At 34.2% G+C, this 19,905-nt stretch overlaps 3 protein-coding genes across 3 annotated transcripts; 2 read left to right on the top strand and 1 right to left on the bottom strand.

Annotated features, from left to right (window-relative positions):
* The first annotated feature begins 870 nt into the window (after positions 1-870).
* Positions 871-6,312, top strand: LOC131652618 (disease resistance protein RUN1-like). The gene is made up of 5 exons (XM_058922529.1): positions 871-1,484; positions 1,646-2,747; positions 2,896-3,174; positions 3,243-4,136; positions 4,293-6,312. The coding sequence occupies exons 1-5, from the start codon at positions 1,024-1,026 to the stop codon at positions 4,959-4,961; spliced, it is 3,405 nt and encodes a 1,134-aa protein (XP_058778512.1). The 5' UTR covers positions 871-1,023; the 3' UTR covers positions 4,962-6,312.
* A 2,044-nt stretch (positions 6,313-8,356) lies between these two features.
* On the top strand, positions 8,357-10,397 carry LOC131652624 (uncharacterized). The gene is made up of 5 exons (XM_058922535.1): positions 8,357-8,840; positions 8,939-9,118; positions 9,423-9,540; positions 9,827-10,016; positions 10,105-10,397. Exons 1-5 carry the CDS (start codon positions 8,820-8,822, stop codon positions 10,199-10,201), a joined length of 606 nt encoding a protein of 201 aa, XP_058778518.1. The 5' UTR covers positions 8,357-8,819; the 3' UTR covers positions 10,202-10,397.
* Positions 10,214-12,159, bottom strand: LOC131652622 (gibberellin 2-beta-dioxygenase 8-like). Its single transcript, XM_058922532.1, has 3 exons — positions 11,584-12,159; positions 10,904-11,225; positions 10,214-10,692 (listed from the first exon to the last, which is right to left on the bottom strand). Exons 1-3 carry the CDS (start codon positions 12,042-12,044, stop codon positions 10,447-10,449), a joined length of 1,029 nt encoding a protein of 342 aa, XP_058778515.1. The 5' UTR covers positions 12,045-12,159; the 3' UTR covers positions 10,214-10,446.
* Between the last annotated feature and the right edge of the window lie 7,746 nt (positions 12,160-19,905).

Below are 19,905 nucleotides of genomic sequence, written 5' to 3'. Positions count from 1 at the left end.
TGTCCTTTTCTGAACTTCAACCTTCATCTTCACTTTCTCCAATTTGCTTGACACTGATTCCAGTTTCATTTGTAGTATATCACACTTCTTACAAAATGGATGAATGCCACTTTCTCCTTTGTTCAATTCACCAATTTCATCATCCCATAGGAATAGTTCACAGCTATTCTCAGTCTACACAAAATGATTTACACCTGAGTTAGCATATAGAAAGATCAAAATTTGCTTTGACAGATACAAACTCACCCCAGCGCCTCGACATTTCCAGAACTTTCGGTTGGGATTTTGCACTGTGTTGGCAACCCACATCTTCATTGTTCTACCACACCCACATCTGGGCAAATCATGTGACGAGACTGAACCAACTGTGCTCGCGCGTGAACCGCATCCAACCATGTTTCCGCGAGGATTGACTTCAATGGACGGACGAGGAAGAACAGTGTACGAGCAATTTTCAATTTGGGGGAGTATGAAAACCCTAGTAAAACAAATTATTTTGAAGAAGACAACACAGTCAGCAATTAATCAATGCCACATCAGCCATTCAGTCAAAGCCCAGTCAGCATGTGAAGTAAAAGGGTGTGGTGAATTTGACTTTACACTTTTATAAGAATGTCTTCTTTAAAAAAAATATTCAGGGGGACAAACCTAAAACACGCCCTAATGGCAGGGGATGAATTGCATTTAACCCTTTAACTATTAAGCAATTGCTTGCCATGTTTTCTAAAAAGAAAGTAGCTATAAGATAGAATATATGAGGAGCTGCATCTACTGTGTCTCATTTTTACATCGGACAAATGAAATACTGTAAAAAAATAAACACTTCCATTAAATTTAAAGTCAACTACATTGGTCTTTGTTAGTCAACTTCATCTTCGTCATTTTAATTAAATTTCCTAGAATCTTCCTTACCATGATCATCACCATCTTATGAAGTAGATCTGTTTTTTTTTCTTCCCTTTTTTACCTTCATTTTCTTCTTCTTTATCTTTCTTGATTTTGTTTCCTTCTTAGATAGATACGATGCCTAAACAAAGCTATAGATATGATGTGTTCATCAGTTTCAGAGGTTGTGACACACGCAACACCTTTGTTGATCATCTCTACGCTCATCTCAATAGAAAAGGTATTTTCACTTTCAAAGATGACGCACAGCTCAACAAAGGTCATTCTATTTCATCTCAACTTAAACTTGCAATTCAACAATCTCGAATTTCTATCATTATCTTCTCAAAAGATTATGCTTCATCAACATGGTGTTTGGATGAAATGGCTACTATTGCTGATTGCCATACCCAATCCAAACAAATTGTTTTCCCTGTTTTCTATGATGTTGATCCATCTCATGTACGAAAACACAAGGGGTTTTATGAGAATGCCTTTGTTTTACACACACAACAACAACAATCCCAAAACAAGGTTGATTGTTGGAAGAATGCTATGACCTGTTTGGCTGGATCAGCTGGTTGGGATGTCAGGAATAAGTAAGTTCATACTATAGAAAGTTATAGCCTGTTGATCCAAATTTCATTCACTAGCGGCGACATTTCATTATATATTATTGATGTAACCAAATACTTCAATGTGTTCTTTTCTTGTTTTTTAGGTGAGAATTTAGTTATCTAACTATCCCATTCTGTTTCAGGCCTGAGTTTGAAGAGATTGAAAAAATTGTTCAAGGTGTAATAAATTCACTGGGTCATAAATTCTCCGGTTTTGTTGATGATCTTATTGGAATACAACCTCGTGTAGAAGCCTTAGAAAGGATTTTGAAGTTAAGGTCAGGAGATTGTGGTTTTCGTGTTTTAGGAATACGGGGGATGGGAGGGATAGGAAAGACAACTCTTGCGACTGTCTTGTATGACCGAATCTCATATCAGTTTCAAGCTTCTTGCTTTATTGAGAATGTTAGCAAAATTTATAAAGATGGTGGTTGTGTTGCTGTGCAGAAACAAATTATTTGTCAAACTTTAAGAGAAAAGAATCTAGAAACTTATAGTCCTTCTGAAATATCCGGGATTATAAGAAGTAGATTACACAACATAAAGGTCCTTGTAGTTCTTGACGATATTGATCAAATTGAGCAATTACAAGAATTGCATATAAATCCCAAATTGCTTTGCGGAGGAAGTAGAATAATCATAACCACTAGAGATGAGCATATTCTTAAAGAGTATGGGGCAGATGAAGTTTACGAGGCTCAATTGATGAGTGATGGTGAAGCTCTTGACCTTCTGCATAGAAAAGCCTTCAAAAGTGATAATTCAAGCAGTGCTTTTTCGGAGCTGATTCCTCAGGTACTAAAATATGCCCAATGTCTTCCATTAGCAATAAGAGTAATTGGTTCTTTCTTATGTACCCGAAATGCCACTCAGTGGAGAGCTTCCTTGGATGGATTGCGGAATAATCCATTGGGCAATAGAGTTATGAAAGTGCTTCAGATAAGTTTTGAGGGACTAGAGGCAAGAGAGAAAGAAATATTTCTGCATATTGCTTGTTTCTTTAAAGGAGAGAAGGTGGATTATGTGAGGGGAATTCTAGATGCTTGTGGATTGCACCCTGATATTGGAATTCCACTTATTGTTGAAAAATCGCTCATAACAATAAGAAGCTCGGAAATTCATATGCATGGAATGTTGCAAGAGTTGGGGAAGCAAATTGTTCAGGGACAACATCCCTACGACCCAGAGTTCTGGAATAGATTGTGGCTTTACCGTGATTTCCATCGCGTGGCAATGACAGAAATGGTAACATATCTTTCCAAATAGATTCTACAGATTTTGCATTCTTCAAAATCAGTGATAATTCGGACATTACAAATTACAATATTGCAAGACTAATTCAATTTCAAATTATTTACTTTTTTATTATATATATTTTTTGTTGACTTTTCAGAAAGCACCAACTAAAGCCATAGTTCTAGATCAAAAGGAAGATGGCTTCGAATTCAATCAGTTGAAGGCTGAAGATCTATCAAAATTCGGGCACCTGAAACTGCTTATATTGTGTCAAAAGAATTTTTCAGGGGAGCCTGTATTTCTTTCTAATTCCCTATGTTATCTTTCGTGGAATGGTTATCCTTTCACTTCTTTGCCGTCAAATATTCAGCTACATGACCTCGTTGAATTGAATATGCCTGGCAGCCAGATCAAACAGTTGTGGGAAGGCAATCAGGTATTAACAAGTACTTTAGATGTAAAAACAATATGCGAACATGTTGATGACTAATTTTCCCTTCACAGCGTCTACCTTGTTTGAAAAGGATGGATCTGAGCAACTCCAAAAATCTCACGGTAACTCCAAATTTGGAAGGGATCCAAAATCTTGAGCGGATAGATTTTACAGGATGCATAAACCTGTTGCATGTGCATCCATCAGTTGGACTTCTTACGGAACTTGTATTCTTGAGTTTGCAGAACTGTACCCGTCTGACCAGCCTTGATTTCGGCAGTGTATCAAGAGTATGGTCTCTCAGAGTTCTGCGTCTCTCTGGCTGCATAGGATTGGCAAAGACTCCAGATTTCACGGGAGCTTCAAATCTTGAGTACCTTGATATGGATCAATGTAGAAGTTTATCTAAGATCCATAAATCTATCGGAGCTCTTGCAAAGCTTAGATTCTTAAGTTTGAGAGACTGCACAAAGTTGTCTCCAAATCCTAACATCTTTGATAATATGACATCTCTTACGTCTCTGGATCTACGTGGCTGCTGGAGGTTTTCAACTCTGCCCCTGCCAAACACCACCCTTAATCCCCCTTCTCCTCTGGAATCATTGATTTTCCTGGACTTAAGCTTTTGCAATATTTCGGTAGTACCTGATTCTATTGGAGACTTAAAGAGTTTAGAAAGACTAAATTTACAGGGAAATAGGTTTAGTACACTTCCTTCTACATTCAAGAGGCTTTCCAATCTAGCATATTTAAACTTGTCACACTGTCACGAACTTAGAAGATTGCCAAAGCTCTCATCCAAGAGTGGCCAATCAGATTCACTGGGAAGGTATTTTAAAACAACATCTGGATCGCGTGATCATAGGTCTGGATTATATGTTTATGACTGTCCCAGGATAACTGAACGGTTGTTCTCTTGTGACGATCCAGGCATTCCGTTTAAATGGCTAAAAAGACTATTTAAGGTGCCTACCATCCTATCTCTTTATTTTGTCTGTCAGTCACTTTTTCTCTAGCTCTGATACACGCGGCTGCGTGCGTGCGTGTGTGTCTTTTGTTGTATTAATAATATACACTTTTAAGGTCATGATTTTCCAACATGTTTTTTCTTCTGATTCCAGGAGCCTCGTCATTTCCGATGTGGCTTTGACATTGTTCTTCCTTTGCATCGTAAATATGTTGATTCACTTGGAAACCCTTCGATTCCACAGTGGTTCGATCACAAGTTTGAGGAAGGTTCAATAATAAGGATAAATAACTCTAATATGCAAGTTGATTGGGCCGGCTTTGCCTTTTGTGTGGCATTTCAAGTAGATATCTGCCATGCAGTATCTGGTTCTAAACATCGCCGTTTTCATTCGCCACTGCCAATTCCTTTTTGTCTTTCTTTTCAAAGTGAACATACAGAAGAACGCTTTGATATGCCGCTTAGTTTGGAACGAAATAAGGTGCCTGGCTCAAATTATATTTGGGCAATCTATATCTCTCGTGAACACTGCCATTTTGTGAAAACAGGAGCAAGAATCGCATTTAAAGCTGACAGAGGTTTGATCTTGAAGAAATGGGGGTTCCGTGTGCTAACCAAGGAGGGCGTAGAAAGGACACCGAGAACACAACTTCCTTTGTTGTCCATTGAGAATGTAGATGAAAGAATCAACAGATTTGAGCCTAAAATCAAGCTTCCTTACAATTGGTCAGTTTCCACCGAAGATGAAGTTGAGAATGATGAAGTCAAAGGGAAAGAAACCAACCTCTTTAATCTAGGCCTTTTGACAGGCCAACCACACTGATAACACAGTATTTTCTCTGTTCCTATTGAAATTATCTCTTTAAGCAGTGATACAATAGTAATTAATGATTAATTACAATCGTTATGCATCAAACTCTGGTAAACCATGTTTATCTAATAATCTCGCTTTAATTAAAATGTTGACATATGTTTCTTGATTTAATTATTGTTCAATTCAGTCACTCCTCAGTCCCATATAAGATGTAAAATGCAAAACTACATTTCAAATTTGCTATCTTGCATATTGTTAGTGTTATTTCAAAGATTGACAGATTATTCTCTTTCCAAGGGATGCACAACCTACCCTTCCTAAAACATATGAAAATTTGGTCGAATACGAGTAAATCACACAGCTAAGTAAGTAGAAAATCACAGTTAAAATCTTATCTGATATACTCTAAGTACAAAATCTAGATGCAGTGCTTACTGTGAGAGATAGAATCCAGTGACAGCCTGTTTTTGATAGCAAGAGCCAAGTAAGGACACATTAAAGTATAAAAGATTAAGATCTACTGATATATGCATTAGCTAACTCTACTTTATGCTAAAATTTCATTTTAGTTAAAAGAAGAGTGCTAAGGATCAAGATCCTCCTAGCTACTTTGTCATAAGATAAGAGCTCTTATTGTTTTATTTTCTAACAATCAAATATCTTAAGTTATTAGATTAAGTCATAAAATCTGTCGTATATCTAACATATACATACAAAATGATATTAATATGTACATATGAGTTTTAACTGAACCATTTCCTTTCTGAATACAAAATGATTTAACATCTTCCATCTCGGGTCTATTTCCACATATTGACGAGAAACCCCAAGAGGAGCACTACTCAATTGCAATAGAAAACATATTCTTCTTTGGCTTTAGCCCCGGAATTATTTGGATGAAGAGGAATTAATATTCCACCCTCCAAATTAAACATGGCACCCTCTAGAATATTTGGCAGCTGGTTTGGCTACACAATAATTATTGTGGTTGAGAAGAATATTTGAAGATATCGGAGAAAAGCAAGAAGAAAGTCTGCCGCTTCACTGTGACAATAAATCAACAATAGCCATGGCGAAGAATCCTGTTTTTCACAGTCGAACAAGACATATTAATATAAAGCACCACTTCATTCGAAGTGTGATCGAAGATGGTGATGTGTAGTTAGTGTTTTGCAGTTCACAAGAGCAACTTGCAGACATTTTTACTAAAACACTACCAAGAGGAAGATTTCACAAACTTAGAGAAGCAATGAGAGTTAAAGAGCAACACATTAAGGTGATGTGTTAAAATTATTGTGTTGTAAGCACCAATATCTTTATTATGCATTATGAAGGAAGTGTAACCATCACATTATAATTATTGTCTTTATTTAGATTTATGATAGAGTTGTATCATTAAGATTGAGAGAACCAAATAGTCCTCATCTTGATTACCAACCTATTGTATTCTTTATGAGTTTCCTTCAAGTCTATATAAAGGCTTTGTAATGCTAAGTTGATAGCAAGAAGAGTGTGGTGAGTTCAATAAAAATAGAGTTTTTTAATAGTTATCCACCGATAGAAATATAGTGCAAAAAGTAACAAAAAATAATTTTTCTTTGCAGAATCCTGCAACACTATAATTTATCACATACCACCTTTAGAATACCACCAACAGAGTGGTATCAGAGTTGCAGTTCCTTGCAGCTGCATCAAAAACAATAAAAGTTATGGCTTCCACAAACAACCCTTCCGCAACTTACAGTAATGTCAAAGTTCCTCTATTTGAAGGAGAGAACTATGATTTTTGGACTGTTAAAATGGAGATTCTATACACATCTTTGGATGTTCTAGAGTATGTCAAAAACAGGTATGAAGAACCGGCACCAACAAAGGCTGAAAAATCAAAAGAAAAGGATGAAGAATCAAGCCAACGACTTGAAGAGTTGAAGAAGAAAAAGATCACAGATGTTGGAGTTCTCGGGATGATTCAAAGACGAGTCTCTCTATCCATCTTCCCAAGGATTATGAGAGCTAAAACATTGAAAGAAGCCTGGAGGATCCTACAACAAGAGTTTAAAGGAGACTCAAAGGTGCGAACGGTGAAGCTTCAATCTCTTAAGAGAGATTATGAAAATGAAAGGATAAAGGAGAACGAGAACCTGAACGGATACTTCAACAGACTCTTCGAGTTGGTGAATCAGATGAAGTCGCATGGTGATATGATAGAAGATCGCAGAATTGTTGACAACATTCTGATCAGTTTGACAACAAGATTTGACTCAATGTTGGATGTGATAGAAGAAACCAAGGATCTATCAACCTTGACTGTTCAAGGGTTGATGGGGTCTTTGAGATCCTACGAGTAAAGGATGTTACGACATTCTGAAAAATCAATTCAGAGTGTCTTTTAATCTAAACTCAACATTCAACCCAACATTGGTGAAAATAGGCCCCAAATACAAACTAGAGGTGAGTCTTCTAGAGGTGGCATATTTGGAAGAGGCAGAGGTAGAGGTCGAAACTCACGTGGTAGATTTGGAAGAGGCGCAAATGGCGGAAGATGGAATGAAGCATCAAATAAATGATGCAAAATTTTTAACAGCGACACTCATGACGAGAAGGACTGTTGGAACAATGGCAAACTGCAATGCCACAATTGCAAGAGATTCAGGCACCTTCAAAAGGATTGTCGTCTTGCAAATCAGCAACATGCTTCGTATGCAGAAGGAGAATCTAATGAAGGAAATTTGTTTTTTGCTTGTCAAAAAACATTGCATGAAGAAGGTAAAAATGTTTGGTATTTGGACAACGGCTGTAGCAAAACTTGTAAAATTTTTCGAACATGACAGATGGGCATTTTTGATTTTTTATAAAATTTTGAAGAAATCTATATATATGGAAATATTTATAATCAATTAATAAAATCTTGGTGCGTGAATATTAACGGTGGGCGGCCTATAGTCCGATCAATAGGCTCTGATACTATATTAGAGTTTGACCTAACTCATCCTTATAAAACCGGTTGGTAAGGTGAGGAGTGTCCCTCTATATATACTCTTTCAAGACTCTATCTCCAACCAATGTGGGACTTTAGGATCTTACTAATATTAATAATTAAATATATTTATTTTCATACATTTATAGTCATAGTTTATGTAAGCTGGGTTTGGCTTGAGTGACTTTGGTGTAATAGTAATTTGGTAACTTTAGTGTATTTTTAGTGTATTTGAGAGAAAAAAATATAATTAAAATATCTTATTTTTGTTGAGAGAATGATTGATTTACTCATGGTTTTAGAGGTCACATTGACTTTGAAATAATAATAAAAAATCAATCCCTTGACTGTGTTTTATTTTAGGGAAAAACTAAGGACCATTTAACATTTATCATATAATAAAAAAGTTGTATGCTTAAGAATATCAATTTGCATATGCAATTTTTTTTATGCATCAATAAAATTTAGAAGTTGATAAGTGATAAAAAAGATACAATGATTTCCACCATCAATTTCTCTTTGTCTCTAACTTTTTTTCTCCTTTCTAAGAAAAACCAATCATTCCATGTAAAAGAAAAATAGAGAAGAGAATTGGATTTTCAAAACAAATCAAAAAAACATAGTAGTTGCATTTGCATGTCAATTTGTTCCTAATGATTGATTCTTCCATATTGCAAATCTTCATTAAAAAGAAACAACTCAAGTTTTATCTTTTCACAACAATATTTGTAACCCTTTGTTGAATTCAACATACAACAATTTGCAAAAGTTAAAAAGATCAATTATGTCATTGGTTTTCTCCTTCTTCTTGTATTGGGTTTCTTAGTTTCAGACCAATCACATGTCAACATAATCCTATGTTTTTTCATCTCTTACAAAGTTATTGAAATATGGAGGAAAATCCCAAGTTGGTAAGGTTATGTTTTAAGATTAATGTTCAATTGTATTGTTATAAAACAATAATGTGTTATTTATTATGGATCCTTGGATTTGTTTTTTTGTTTTTAAGGATTTGTCATCTTCTTCTTACTATGGTTCTGGAGATGTTTTTGAAATGGAGAAGAAAAGGTTGGATCGTATGAATTCATTTCAATACACAAATGAGAAAATAGAAAGCTATGTAATTGATATGGATTCATTTTCTCCCGGCATCAATAAAGATAGTGTCAATACAAATTCGAGAATTACGGTGTGATTTTCTCTCTTTTTCTTTGAAAAAAACACTTTTATTTTCTTTACAATGTTTTTCTTTTAAACAAGATTTAAATTTTCTCATTATTATCAATCGAAATCGCTTCAACAATTCAATCAGACATTCATAAAAAAATATGAGGACTAATCATTCTAGCAATATCGATATTTGTGAATTGAATTTGAACTTTGTAGGATATTATATCTAACCTTTTGAAATTGTTATTTATTAAAATAGGATTTTCCATTTGAATTTTATCATGTTATTAGTATGTTATTATTCTAACCCTAAAAAGATGCAGAGGAGTTTATCCAGAAAAGGATCCCAACGCGTGAGTGACTGCAGGAAAGTGAATGGAATTACAACACTTCAAATTCATGATAATAAGGATCTCACCTCTGCCATGTGCTCACCATTAGGTACCATTGTCCTTTCAAAAATTAGGATTTAAATTATTTGAGTACATGTATTTATGTAGGTTAACATCAACTAGTTACAAAAGAATAAATTGAAACTTAAATAGCAAACAACGAATACGATAATTATTCATGTAGTTCGGTCAAATATGCTTACATAACAAGTGTACATAACATTTATAGTTTTGTATTATTATTTGAATGAATTAGATTTTCAATATTAATATGTATAATACTACGATTTATATTACAAAAATATAGAATATAAACCGTATTCTTCTTTTGCCAGTGTGTGGCACACCGGATAAGTCGGGAGCAATGGTAGTGTCGTCGATGGATCATTCAATCATCCCACACATTCATCAACAAAGCGGTGCAACCGTTGGTGAAACCAAATCCTTAACTCGCAGAAATAGTTTCATTAGATCTACTTCTTGGTCACTTGATCCTAAAAGGGTTCTCATTTTCTTTGCCACCTTGTAAGATTATTATACTCACCTAATATACATTTTATTTTTGCCTTTTCTACTTTTGGAATTTTGTATTAATTGTTTGATTCTTCAACAGGTCAAGCATGGGAACAATGTTGCTAATATATTTCACTCTTATTAGCAATAAGCAAAATGCAGATGAATTTGTGGGTGATATAGGAAGTAATGAATGAAATATGAGACTGAAACCACACACTTATTAGTGTACAATTTCATCATTTAGAATCATACAATTTAGGGATACATTTATTTTTTAACTCGGTACTTCGTAGTTACATAGCTTAAGTTTCTATAACTCGCGCCGAGTTAGTATCAGATGTAGATGTAGAAACAATGTGTATAACAATATTAACATGACCAAAATGTTGTCGGAATACTATATAACAATATTAATTCTATTATAACTATATTTGATGCACTACATAGTTTCATGGTTTTTGAGAAACCTAGGTAGGCCTATTTTGGTACCTAGTTTTTGAACATCATCCTGAACTTGTTGTCTATACTCTTCAAAGCTAAATTTCTTGTAAACAGAAGGCTCTTTACAACTCTCTATCACGGTATCATATGAAGGACACAAAAAATAAGCCACCGAGAATCTTTCAATTCTCGGATTTGTCACAACTCGATGTTCAACACTCTTATAGACTCCATTGCTCCAAGCCTACACAATTAACAACATAACTGTTAAATGTAAAGATATGAGCATACAAAAATTACTTGAGAAACAAGGTAACTCTTTATAGTCTAACCAATTTGTTTGTTGTAACTAATTTCTATAATTATACGATTAGTTATAGTTGGTTATCGTGAATTAGTGATATTCATATTAGAAAAACTAAAATATCAAAATAGAAATAGTTATTGTTAGTTACCTGAAATAAATCTCCAATGTTGATTATAAGAGCATTAGGGTTTGGTTTAACCGCGATCCATTTTCGATCTTTAACCAATTGTAAACCTCCAACTTGATCTTGATATAATATAGTGAGAAAATCACTATCTGTATGTGGTATTAGGCCATGCATTCTAAAATCAAGAGGACATGGAGGATATTTGTTCAATCTAAGATAACATGTGTTGGGCAAACAATTTTCTTTGAAGAAAGTTGATTGGAGACCCAATTTATCAGCTAGTATATCAGCTAATGTTTGTGCAAGGTTTGAAACTGTGGTAGCAAATTGTTCAATTATTGAGCTACAAAAAGATATGCATTAATAAAGTTAATTAGTTTATCACATTTAACTATGGTAACAACTAAGAAGTAGAATGTTAAGGAAGAGTCTATATCTAAGTATATAATGTTGGTATTTTTCAATCACTAATTGATTTTATGAAAAATTACAATGATCTTACACTGGTCTGTTAAAATGACACAGACACCCCGTCTAATTTTAAAATATGCATTAACCTCCTCTAAAATTAGATATACCAGTAAAATATTTTAGCGACAGACAAAAAATCGTAGATAAAATATGCATTAACCTGACTCATTTCGTTACCTGTAAATATATTTATAATATGGAAATAATGATTATTATAGAAGAGAACATACCTAAAATGAGTGTTTGATCCAGTAGATTTTCCTAGTATATCAATCAAAGGAATATGAAATGCTTCTGACCAAGATATATGTTTAATACATGTAGCACTTGGTGTTCCCCAACGGTAACTACCAGCTGAAAAGCTCAAAAGCTTATCCTCTTTTCTCTTCTTTTCAAAAGGTTCTTTAAACACTTTCTCTTGCTCTAACCTTAACAACCTCAAAATCTCACTTGAAATTCCGTGATTCACTACTTGGAAGAATCCCCAATCCTGTGAAGCCTTTGCTATCATAGACTTGCACTCTTCTCTCGCCACGTCGTCGTCGTTTATTTTGTTTAAACGACTCAGATCAATCAATGGAAGCTCACATTCTTCATCCACCATTAACTCATCATTGTTGATGTTTTGAGATTTGGTGAATAGGTTTTTGTATGTTTCTTCAAAGGGTGGATCTGAATTAATTGAATCCATATAGGCTGATATATCATAGGGAAGAAAATAAAATTAGTGATGGAATTGAATTTTCTTGCTTTGAAGAAATTGTATAAATAGAGATGAAAAGTAGATATATATGGAGAATTTGTTTTTGATTCTTTTATTATTATTTTTTGTATGTTTATTTCGTCTTAGATGAAAACTTTAAGCCTCGGAGACTAAGGTAGATTTTATGTCTTTTTGTTGAGACAAATTGATTTATTTTCACTTTATTAATTATACATTTTTGTATAAACATATCTATCTTTATGATAAAAATAAAATTTCAATATTTATTTCAAAAAAAAAATCTCGTAATAATTTAGCAAAAATATAAATCAATATAGATATTTTTCTATTAAAATTCTTTATTCTTATATAAAAAAAATCTCAAACTATTTGAACATCAAAGTGAAGTATAACTTGGTGATCTAAATAAAAGTTGCTAATTTTCTACAATTTGAAATCCACAATAAACAATTAAGTTGCAAAGAAACAAATTTGTATTTAATAATAAATGTGTTGTGTGTGCTGGCTAGCAATATCTGCAAAGTACGTGTATATCTAGGACTGAGAAAATTGCATCTATCTCGAGTCTCCACCTAGTTATATATATACATGCAAACTTACAAAGAAACTTGGACAAAGCAAGGTAACAAACACACCTTGTGTTTGTTTGTGTTGATGATTCATGAAGAGAAATTTAGATTTTTCGATAATATGTTAAATTTGTGGATTCTTCTAAGTCTCTAGATATTTCATCTATCCACCTTGACGTGTGTAGAAAATAATGCTTATTTATTGCATTAAAAATTGAGGAAGAAATAATGCGTAGATATATGTAATGCACAAATTGCTCCATGCTAGTTTTGATTATATTCTATGATATTTTGTTATCTTTATAAGGTTATTTATGTCATTAATATTTAAAAATATTATAGATAAACAATGATTAATGTTATATTAAATTTTAGAAATAATAACAAGTAATTTAATGCAAATATTTATTACAAAAATGACAAGTAAAAGGAACTTGAAACTAGTTAGATATATACCTGGTTAATTAAGAACTTGGGAAGTTATCAGATTCTTGTCATATATCAAAGCACTGAAACACAATAATTTCAAACAAATGTCAGTGTAATAAAAGAACAGAAAAGCTAGGCTTACACTAAAGTTAACATATACACCGTATTAATATACCCCACATATACTAATTTCATTTTTTTTATTAATTTATCTAGCTCTGATTTCCGTGCCACCAGCAATTTGCTTTCTTGTATGCTACGGTGTGGATACGGTGTAGGCAAAAGTGAGTGTATGAATAGCAAGACTCATAAAAGAAATTATACATATGCCATGAAGCATTGTATTACATATAGAGAATAAGAATATGGTAGGATTGGTACAGTAGCTAGCTATGATATATATAGGAAAAATTAATCAATTATCGTCAATATTTTTGTATAAAAAAAGAAAAATTATTGTGTATTTATAAAGTTATATAAAGGATGAAAATGCAATGATTGAAAGGTTTATAAAGTAAAGGACACATAATGAAGGAATGATGATTTAGTAATAGGAATTAAACAAACAAATACACATGACGTGTGTGTGATTAGACACATAGATCATGTTATGTTTGTCAATTTCATCCAATCATGAAGGGTCTTTATTTGATGTAACGTGAAGAAAAGAGAGACTTGGAAGAATCAGAACCATACTTTGTGAATGTCTGTGTGTTCTACTACATTTGAGTTCTACTATATTTGATTTAGCTCAAAATTATTAACTCAAACGAATCAATGGACATATAAATATGTGAAATGTATGATGAAAAATGCGACAGGGCATAATCATATTGGGGAACATTTGGGCATCAAAATTTTGAATTGGGCAAGATAAGAGACAAGGGCATGTGCATTGTGTACACTATAGACAAGAAAAATTAACATGGTTGGATCCATGCCTCAGTATGTTGTTGCTCGTATAAAAGTAGGAGGAAGTTTTAAAATCTTAGAGTTATGAAGAGAATGAATATATTTTGAGATTGATAAAAATTATAACGCTCAAAAGCAAAGAAAAGATGATCGAATATGTGGGATTGCGGGGGTGGTTCGGCGGATGGCGGCTAGCGGTGACGCCGGAATCCACGGTGGCGATGTTATGGCGATTGGCTGGTGGTGCCAGAGCCGCAGTGGTGGCAACCACCGGTGTTGCGAGTGATGCTTTAAAATACTAAGTGAGATACTAAGTGTTATGTGGTGGAAAGAGTGATAGCAAATGCGAAGAGAGTGAATTTTTTTGGTGGAGTTAATAGAATATGTATTTATTTGTATATAAGTCTCACATCGACTATAACATATAATGAACGGTAAATCTCTATATATATAATACAGTCTCCGTAGTGTTATTCTCACACGGTTGATCTCAATATCTCTGAACAATCACATGGTATAAGCTGAGGTAAAAATCCAAACCTATTCAAAGCCACCGCCACATATTAACTCTTCCTCTAGCGCTGCTACCTCCATTGTTTCTCCTCAAAAGTTGCCGCCACCGCCGCAATAACTCATCCTCCAGCACCGCCGTCATCATAGCTCCTCCTCCAACACCACCACCGCTGCCGCAACTCATCCTCCTGCACTGCCAGCGTCGCAACCCCTCCTCCCGCGTCGCCGCCGTTTCCTCCGCGCCTCCCAGTGTCGTGTTCAGCAACTGCCGCACCTCTAACACCATGTCTTCCTCTTTCGGTGATGAGTCCGAGAAAGTTTATACCAAGGTTGATAGTCCCACCAAGTCGTCCTCTTCTTCCAATATACAAGAGTTTTACCCAGGCCTTGCTGTCACTAACATAAAAAACAACATTCTCTTTGTTCTAGAGATGGAGAAATATCACTACAACATGTGGGCTGAACTGTTTGAGGTTCACACTCGTGCTCCCGAAGTGGTTCATCACATCATTTCGTAACCAGGAAAAGAAAACATGCCTCCACCAATACTGATTTTGAAACGTGGTCAACCCTTGATTCCATAATACTTCAATGGATTTATTCCACCATCTCGCTTGACCTCCTTACCACTATATTTTGGAAAAGGGATCCACCGCCATGGCTGCCTAGCAGCGTTTATCTGATATTTTTAGGACAACCAAAACTCACGTGTCGTTGCTCTTGAGCATGATTTCTCATCCACCGCACGAAGGATTTTCCTACTGCCTATTGCCAACTTCTCAAGCAACTTTCTTATCAGTTGAAGAACGTTGGAGCACCTACTAGCTATCACCATTTAGTTGTTTAACTAGTGTCTAGTCTTTATGAGCCGTACTGTGGGGTTTCTACCCTAATCCACCAAAGTTATCCACTGCCACCATTCTCTCAGGCTAGCTCCATGTTCACCTTGGAGGAATCTAGTCTGAAAAAATGCATAACACTAGTACTCACACTACTTTGCATACCACTACTCAACGCAACTCCAATGACTCTTCTCAACAAAACTCTAATCATCGTCAGAACAACCGCTCTAGATCCAGCTACAACCACAACAATCAAAACCGCAACGGATGGCATGGACAACGTGGTGGTTCACACTCTGGTGGTCCCCCAGTAGCAACTCCCTCTCAGCCATGGTATTAGTATCCACCCTAGTCTCCTTGGGGATGGAACCCACATCCTTAGGGTGTACCTCCTTGCCCTTACCCTACATCTCAATGGAATCACCCTACCAGACCTTCAAAGCAACCAGGCATACTAGGTCAATGTCCTCAGGCTCACACTGCCACAACATCCCCAACTCCCATTAACATTGTCGCTGTTATGCACACCCTGTCCCTCAATCCTCCAGACAACACGTGATACATGGACACCGAAATTTCATTCCATACAACATCATCACAAGTTAATATCTCGTATTATTCTAATTTGAGTAATTTAAATTAGAAACTGATTGTTGGAAGTGGACAAGGTATTCCAATTCAAGGGTCTGGTCACACACCATAAATTATTAAAAATTTAATTTCTGTATGACAACTCACTGTTGAAAATAATGTTTATGTTCCCTTTGATCCATTTGGTTTCTCGATATTTGACTTTCATAAGGGAATTTCTCTCAGTAGATGTAATAGTCTTGGCGATCTCTATCCAGCCACCTCTCATTCTCACTTTGTTGGTCTTGCTTTCAATCTCCGACATAGTCGTCTCGGTTGTCTTAGTATTTCTATCTTGTAGTCTCTTCATAAAAATAAGTTCATTAGTAGTGAAAGTTTGAATACTAAAAAAATTTGTAATTTTTATGTATTTGGAAAACATGTCAAGTTGCCTTTTAATTCGTCCAAAAATGTTTCTTTAATTCCTTTTAATATTTTACACAATGATTTATGAGCATCACCGATTTTAAGTTCATCCGGTCATCGGTTTTATGTTTTATTCTTGGATGACTATTTTGATTTTTTATGGACATTTCCTCTAAGCAACAAGTCTCAAGTTTTTGAAAATTTTCAATGTGATAATGGGCGTGAATATAATAATTTACTATTTTATAGTATTATGTTGATAATGGTTTTATTTTTTGTTTCTCTTTGCCTCACACTTCATCACAAAATGGTAAAGCACAACGTAAAGTACACTATTAACAACATGATTCACACTCTTCGCGCTCATTCATTCGTCCCTTCCTTATTTTGCCATCACACACTTCAAATGGCCCTTTATATTCTTAATATTCTTCCCTAGAAGAGTTTTTCCAATTACTCCCCTACCCAACTTGTATATCATCGTGATCCCTCCTATACACATCTTAACGTCTTTGGTTGTCTTTGTTATCCATTATTTTCATCCACTACCATTAATAAACTACAACCACGCTCGACCTCGTGGTTCTTCTTAGGGTATCCCACTAATCACAGAGGTTATAAATGTTTTGATTTGTCGCACATAATGATCATAATTTCACGACATATCATATTTAATGAGACACAGTTTTCCTTTGCCCACATGCCTTTCCCACCTCTCGCCATATATGATTGCTTCCCTGATCACTTGCACCCATTTTTTGTCCATTAATGGACCAATCCCACCTTGCAACCTCTTACCAATAACCATCCTACACTTGACCATCAGTCCATATCACCCACTGGACTACATCATTCCTCTCATGCATCCTTTTTCTCCTCCACGGCTACACCCGATACATCCTCATCACCTACACCATTTGTCCAGCCTGCACCACCCACTAGGAATATGGCCACCCCTAGTATGCAGGGTATCGACAAACCTAGAAAACTTTTTACCCTTGTGATGTTAGCATTATTCGTTGTATGTGGATTTTCCGTCATAAAGAGAAATCTAACGAATGTTTTAAGCATTACGAAGCTTGTATTGTAGGTGATGATAGGTCACAAATTGCAAGTGTAGATTGTGTATGTGTTAGAAGGTTGTAAAGAAGTTATGTTTTGAGACTTATACAAGAATCTAAATAATAGTGAAAAAAAATCCTCTAAGGGAATAAAAGGATTAGATGTACTCTTTAGTTGGTAAGGGGAACTAGTGTAATTCTTTGTGTTCTTTACTTTATGCACTTTAAAATTCTACACTTTACATTCTTCCTAAGTATCATTCAAATCATTACTTTCGATAATTTAACAAGTTAAGAAATTTAGCGCAAAAACGAGAACAATCCAGCAATCCTACTTCACTCTCACCCACTTAGACTACATCTCATAATTACACCTTCAACAATGATCTTATGAGAAATCTTTTGATGTTTGTGACATTAAGCCTCCACGAAGCTTTCATTTACCATCTAATATTTGAGGTAGCAACTAACAATATATTTCTTTGTTCCATCATCTTTAGTATTATACTTCTTTTTCAGAGCTTCCCAATCCTATTTTGTAGTTTTGCAACTATTATAATTAACATACATATCATCTATGAGTCCATTTAGAATATGATTTTTGTAGAGATAATTATTCTCTTTCCACAAGAAGATTTCTTTCCTCGGCTGGAAAATCATATTCTTTAATTTGTGCATCAAATTCAAATCCATGAAAAATTAATTGTTCCATCTGTGTGAAATCCTTTTCTTGACTGTAAAGTCCTTTTCTTTAATCTTTTCTCGTTTGATCTAAAAGGAACAATAAGAATGTCATTGGTCAAAACATTGACAGCTTTTTTTAAGGTTAAGAAAAATCATAGTTTTTGTTGCCAGCATTTGAAGTTACTTCCCTCAAACTTGAAAGATTTGTCATAGACGCTGAGTTCAATTGTATGATTACTACTTGCATTGTAGGTAATGTGTAAAGAAATACACACCCTATATGATACAAAAGTTACTCTAAATAATTTTTCAGACAAGGAGAAATTCAAATAATTTTGCAAAGAAAATTTAATAATGGCGTTTGACCACTCCAAATAATTTATTAAACGAGGAAAAACTCAAATAATTTTCCAAAGAGAATTCAACAATTGTCGTTTGACCATTCCAAATAATTTCTCAAACAAAGAGAAATTCAAATTATATTCTCCAAAGAAAAGTTAAAAAAATACTCGAAAAATTCTAGGAGTAGAAAAAAAAAGGAAGAAGTTGATGCTTCGACAATTCAAAATTGCAGAATAAAAAAAGCCAGAAGAAAAAACTCAAAAGTGCAAGACTTCAAATTTTCTCAATTAACAGAAACACGCCTAATTTTCTAACAAGGTAGCAATTAAAGAATTTTTCCATATTTATTTCCATATTAAAATGTTTACATGTTCCAACGTGTTCAAAATAAATTCTCTATATATTATTAAATTCTAGTAATTCTGTATTGTTAAACCCAACAAATTTTAAATCCGCAACAAACTCTGTAGGAAACCAACAAATTTTAAATCCGTAAGAAAATTCGCAGGAAACCTGCAGATTTTTCTCCGATTTTTGAATTTAAGGACTAAAACAAAAAAGGCTTAATTGCAACATTGGTCCCTCTATTTTGTCTTTTTTTCGATTTTGGTCCCCTTATTTTTAAAACCACAATTTTGATCCCCCTTCTGAATTTTCTGTTGAAAAAGAGACAAAAATAGGGACTAATTTTGCAGAAAAAAGCAAAATAGGGGGACGAAAATTGCGCAAAAAACTTAAAAAGATGACTAAAATAGTGGTTTTTAAAATAGAGGGATCAAAATCAAGAAAAAGACAAAATAGGGGGACTAAAGTTGCAATTAAGCCAACAAAAAAATTTAACATTCAGGGACTATTTTTGAAAAAAAATCCAAATTAAAGACTAAAAACAAAAACACCCTAACTTACCGGGACCAACATACTATTTAAGCCTTTTTTAAATGGTCGAATGCAATAATTTTACCCTATTGGAAGCCGCGGGTTCGAACCCCAGCAAAGACGAAAAAAATCTATTTTTGAACAAAACAGTATAACAAGCTAATCAATACTCCAACTATGTATATTTTCCGAATTATTTCAACTAAGAATATTCTCTCAAATTTCAAAAATTAAAACAGATGTTGGAATCCAAAAACAATAAAATATTATGTTTTTCTGAAATTATAACAATATAAGTAAAACTTGAAATAAATGTTTTTAATTTTAAAGTAGTTGTTACACAATTTTCAAAGATAAATCACTCTGAGTTGATCTTAATATATAATAGAATATGTAATAATCTTTTACCGTGTCTATATATGTTACTGCTACATTTTTCATATAATACCAAATAATAAACTAAAGACAAACAAAATGATTCTTGATTCTCGCATATGAGAATATAGAGTTTTCCTAAAATAAATTAATTTAGTCTTTTTCTTTTTATAATAGTGACCAAAGAGAGTATAGTACAAACAACAATAATAATGTTTACCAAAAACAC

This window comes from Vicia villosa, linkage group LG2 (genome assembly GCF_029867415.1).
Source record: "Vicia villosa cultivar HV-30 ecotype Madison, WI linkage group LG2, Vvil1.0, whole genome shotgun sequence".
NCBI lineage: Eukaryota > Viridiplantae > Streptophyta > Magnoliopsida > Fabales > Fabaceae > Vicia > Vicia villosa.
This window is presented reverse-complemented; position numbering and strand designations above follow the sequence as displayed.